Raw genomic sequence first — 4,822 nt, 5'->3', positions numbered from 1 at the left:
AGTATCTGTGGGGATGGATGCCTGAGTTGCTGGATTGGGTGGGAGGGGCCAAAAGAGGAGGTGGGGAATGCTGCTAGGGGGGCGTCTTGATATAAACAAATTTTTAAAAATTTTAAAAATTTAAAAAAAAAAGGGAGGGAAGGTAAAATAACTTTCCCTGACCGGGAATCGAACCCGGGCCGCGGCGGTGAGAGCGCCGAATCCTAACCACTAGACCACCAGGGACGTCGTGCACAACTCATCACACGTTGCTGGATCGCGGGCAGGACCAATTATCGCATTTCTCCGATTTTTTCCTGGTTTTGGGGGTTTTTTTCCCCCCCTGTCCTCACCACACCCTCCACCTCACCCCCTCCTCGGCGCAGCTCCAGCAGAAGGGTTGATCCTCCACCCTCCATCCCTCCTGGCTTCCTCCCGACACCCCCAAATATTCGTTAGCCAAGAGCTCAGCCCGAGGCTGTTGGTCAATAAGAGTCTAAAGCCAACGCTGCCTGGGGAAGGATTTATTTCTCTTGGGTTTAGACGTCTACAAAAGATGTGTCTCCATGCCATCGAGTCATTCCGGACCCCCTCTGTAATCAGAAGAAAGAAGAAAATCCTCCTCCACGCACTCATCGAGCCACTTCTAGATGAGACAAATCACAATTTTCCACCTTTCTCCAGGACTGGAGCCTGGACGGCTGCGTACGGAGAGCTGAGTCCTTCCAACGCCCAACGGTGCGGACATCCCGCGGCGCCGAGCACCCTTCCAAGACCAGCCCACGCCAGGGATGTTGGTACTTCTGGTGATTTCAAACATCCTTCCACTCAATCAGCTCTTCCCCATCCTGCCCTTGGGCTGGATGATCACCATCGTGTCAGAAACTGCGTAAAACTCGACGCCATCGCAAAATCCTCCGGGCTTTTGCGTCGTCATCCACAGCATCTCCGCTCAGCTGGGCGAGCTGGAAAAAAGGGGTGCAGCAAAGAGCAGGGGCGCGCGATCGGCTGGAGAAGGGTGGAGGGAGAGAAACTGGGAACCAGTTTGGAGCGGTTTTGGCTTAGGTCCATCCTTGTCCTCCCACGGCGAGGTTTTTGGAAGGGGTTGATGGGCACGGATGCACCAGGGCAGCGTTGCCGGCAAAGGGGGAGCAGAGCAACCCCCCTCCCACGCAAGCTCTGAACCAACCGATGCTTCTTGTTGACATAAACGGTGGAGAAAAGCAAATTTTCCGTCTGAGACCGCGCATTTGTGGCTCCCAAAAGCCATCTCTGGGGCGATGAGCCCCCACGGTCTCCCCAGTCCCCAGCGAGTGATGCTCGACCCGTCCCACGGAGGGGTCAGGGGGAGAGCATGAACTGGCAGCCCCTCCCCAAGCAGAGCAGGGGGAGGATTTGCTCCCCCGCGAAGGATGCCGGGGGGTAGGTGAAGATGGGCGCCTCGTTCTTGGAGTCGAAGAACGCCACTCGCCCCTCCTCGTAGTCCAGGTAGATCCCGATCACTTTGGGAGCGACCAGCAAGGAGATGGGGATGGTGGGAGAGGTCAGAGCTTGGTACTGGCTCCCACACTGTCCCACCGCCCAGATCCCCGCCTTGGGGTTGACGCTGATGCGTCCCTTCCTCTTCACCGACTCTTTGGCCACCCCGACAGCCCAGGCTTCCCCGTCGCCCACCTCCACCTCCCAGTAGTGCCTCCCCGCCGTGAAACCCTGGTGGCCAAGGACGCAGCGAGACGAGTCGAAGCGCTTGGGGTTGTCGGGGACGGGTTGCCGGGTGTCGTCCCATCTCACGCCCTTGAGATCCTCGGAGAGGACGAGGCGGGGATGCGCCGTCTCGGGATCCAGGGTCAGACTTACTGGGGATGGAGAGAAGATGAGCATCACTTGGGTTGCCCAGGGAAGCTGTGGGTGGATGTCCCATCCCTGGCTGGATGAGGCTTTGAGCAACCTGGGCTAGTGGGAGGTGTCCCCTCCTGTGACATCCTAGAAGATCTTTGGAAGGTCCCATCCAACCCAACCATTCTGTGGTTCCACGATCACGGGTACAACTCGCTCCCCAAGGTCATGTTTTCCCCCCTCTTCCCTCAGCTTGACCTTGGGAAGCTCCAGCTCCCCGTCCCTGTTTGCTGGGGTGGGTTTATGCCCACCAGCAAGACTGGAAGAGTAAAAAAGACCGCTCCATGGAAAGAACTTGATTTAGAGCAAAAGAAAGGCTTTGAAATGCGGATATTTTTCACTGGGAGTCTCCAGGCCATTGAAAAGAGGAAAGAAATCCTCGGCCATCCCATGACTTTCCTTTTTTCCAAGTTCCCATGTGGAAATATTTGCGATTTTTCACCTTTGGTCTCATTCAGAGAGGTGATTTCCAAAGACTTCAAACCCTCTCCTCCCCGCTTTCTCCCTACCTTGAAATTTCATCAGCATCTCCTTCAGGGCGATATTTTTCGGAGGAAGACCGGTGGGTTCATCTCCCAACTCAGGTGATGTCTCTGCTGGCTTCAGGGCACGATCCTTCTCAAGCCTGGAAAGAAGGGAGACCTTCCCAATAACACTTCCTACCGTCCCAATAACGCTTCGTTCACCCGGAATTGTCGTTATGTGCCGACCGATTCCCAGCTGGGATGTCTTATAAAGAAATAATTAACAGCAGGACTGGTGGGAGGGCTTGACCCTACTTTTGGCTTCCCAATAACCCACCTTCTCCATCCATGCCCCAAGAGGTCTGTCATGGGGGATGGAAGCTCCACCTGGATGGTGTTTAAACCTCCGCACATTTTTAGCTGCTGGGTTGATATTTTTGAGGGGCTCACAAGGGCAGGGAGCAAACGCTCAACCCTCCAGGAAGAGGTGGGTTATGGATGGACTCTAAAGAAGAAGCTGCAGCAGAGCTGAAGGTCCCATCATCCCATCTGATACCTTCCCCTGGTCTTCAGCATCCTACTCGTTGTTTCCTACACCGTCCCTATCATACAGGGATCACAGCCACCCGGGGTCCGAGAGTCCGTCAGGGTCACCGGCACCGTAGAGAAAACCAACGTGAACATCGAGAATATGTGAAAGGAGCCACGAACCTGCTCAAGATGTTTCTGCTGTCCTACGAGCCAAAGAGAAGAGAAGGAGCGTTAGGTCAGAGCAAAGTCAACCCCTTCGTGGACAACACGTGGCTACGGCAGGGTTGTGGGGTGACCTCGGCCAACTCAAGGCATCGCCCTGTTTAAATTCTGGGTCTAAAATATGCTTTGGCATATTTGAGTGTTTAAAACCCGGAGATAACCAGAGGTGGGCTCAGGTGATGGGTTTGCATGACCACCCAAAGGGTGGTTCCTTCTCCACTGCGTACGAAGGGACTCGGAGAATCATTTTGGATGTAGACGTGTCCAACCAGGTGGATGAACCCCAGACCCGTGTAAATAGACCGGGATTCAAACAGACCAGGGTTGAGTTAAAATATCCAGGTTGGGCCATGTTTGTGATCATTTCAGAATATAAATTAAAAAAAAAAATAAAGTTTGAAAGGTACGTTTTAAAAGGTGTATTTAGAATGAATTTGACTCCTGGACCGGTGACGCCGGTGGTGTCCAAGGCCAAGGGTCTTCAGAAGGTCCCAAGCTCTCACCTGGAGGAACTCACACGCCGGCTGCTGGCACTTCTCCTCCAGCTCACGGATCTGCTCGCCGACGGATGAGATCTCCTCCGAGAGCTTGCCGATGCTCTCCTCCTGCCTCCTGGTGATCTCCTGGTCCAGCTTCACCAGTCGGTCCAAGAGGAGCCGTTCCTGTCCCTCCAAGAACTGTTGGAGCTCCTTGATCCTGGACACCACCTTCTGCCGCTCCCTTTCCACTTGTTCCTGCAACGAGAACCGGCGCACGCGTGGGAGAGGCAGGGCCGGGGACAGAAACCGTCGGGGACAATTGCAACCGACACAATTTCATGTGACGGCTTATAACACACTCATAAATTCCAGCAGAGCGAAGGAATAATTCAGATTTTTTTTTTTTTTTTTTTTTGCCATTTATAGGCTGAAATTGCTGGCAAGGGTCTTTTCCCGGGAGCCGTAATTTTGCACCCGGCATGTTCCAGACCTTTGAACAGCAAGGGAAAATGAAGAATAAAATAAAAGAGGTCAGGGAAAGGGAAAACAAGGAAGAAGCAATGGGGTGATTCCCATTTTCTCGATGTACTGTGAGCAAACCGAGGAAGAAGAAAATCAGGAGCAACCTGGTAAAATCCAGGACGTGCTCCCAGCCTGCCGCGGCGTACGAGGAGCGGGAGACGCGGGGAAAATGGGATTGGTTTTTCATCCACCCTTGGGACCCACTGCCCAGACCTCACCCCGATGGAGAGGACATTCCCACCCTGGGGAATGGGATTTTTGGCCACAGCGTGTCTTGCATCTCCGCATCCATCACCGGTGAGACAACCCAAAGGCAGGACGGAGAGAAAGCCGTCGCCACCCAGGGATGGACGCTTACCAGGAACTCCAGGCTTTTCCCTTCCTCTGCCGTCTTCAACCCCAAGAGCTTTTCTCTCCTGTCCTTCAGGATCTTCACGTGAGCCTGGAATTTCTCCTGCACGGAGAAGAAACATCTCATGGGTCCGTTTTCTTCCTCTCGCTGGTCCGTCCCTCCACATTCCTCCCACCTATTCCAGGGTTATCTCCTGCAAACTCAGATTTATTTTTTTTTTTCCCTGTTTAATAACACAACAATCTAGCTCCAGGAAATTTTTAACTTCTGGGAGAGCCAGAGAGAGTCGCTTTCTCCACCGACCTGCGTGAAATTCGCATCGCCGACCCCGCTGGGAGCAGGAGGTGGTGTTAGACGATCCCTTTCATCGAATCATC

At 53.7% G+C, this 4,822-nt stretch overlaps 1 protein-coding gene and 1 non-coding gene across 2 annotated transcripts; both read right to left on the bottom strand.

The window, feature by feature from the left end:
• Positions 1-153: 153 nt before the first annotated feature.
• On the bottom strand, positions 154-225 carry TRNAE-CUC. The gene has a single exon. It is a non-coding gene; the product is annotated as a tRNA-Glu (tRNA).
• Positions 226-1,320: 1,095 nt separating this feature from the next.
• On the bottom strand, positions 1,321-4,571 carry LOC104461653 (tripartite motif-containing protein 15-like). The gene is made up of 5 exons (XM_010073308.1): positions 4,452-4,571; positions 3,596-3,826; positions 3,051-3,073; positions 2,385-2,500; positions 1,321-1,835 (listed from the first exon to the last, which is right to left on the bottom strand). The coding sequence occupies exons 1-5, from the start codon at positions 4,569-4,571 to the stop codon at positions 1,321-1,323; spliced, it is 1,005 nt and encodes a 334-aa protein (XP_010071610.1).
• Between the last annotated feature and the right edge of the window lie 251 nt (positions 4,572-4,822).

The sequence above is a fragment of the Pterocles gutturalis genome, unplaced genomic scaffold (assembly GCF_000699245.1).
Source record: "Pterocles gutturalis isolate BGI_N339 unplaced genomic scaffold, ASM69924v1 scaffold12037, whole genome shotgun sequence".
Classification (NCBI taxonomy): domain Eukaryota; kingdom Metazoa; phylum Chordata; class Aves; order Pterocliformes; family Pteroclidae; genus Pterocles; species Pterocles gutturalis.
The sequence above is the reverse complement of the archived record's forward strand: the minus strand, read 5'-3'. Positions and strand labels throughout refer to the sequence as shown.

Coding starts and splice junctions, on each gene's coding strand:
- LOC104461653 (XM_010073308.1), bottom strand. CDS start 4,571: ATGAGATGTTTCTTCTCCGTGCAGGAGAAATTCCAGGCTCACGTGAAG. Junction 3,827..4,451: donor GGAAAAGCCTGGAGTTCCTG/GTAAGCGTCCAT, acceptor TTCTCGTTGCAG/GAACAAGTGGAAAGGGAGCG. Junction 1,836..2,384: donor GATGCTGATGAAATTTCAAG/GTAGGGAGAAAG, acceptor CTCCATCCCCAG/TAAGTCTGACCCTGGATCCC.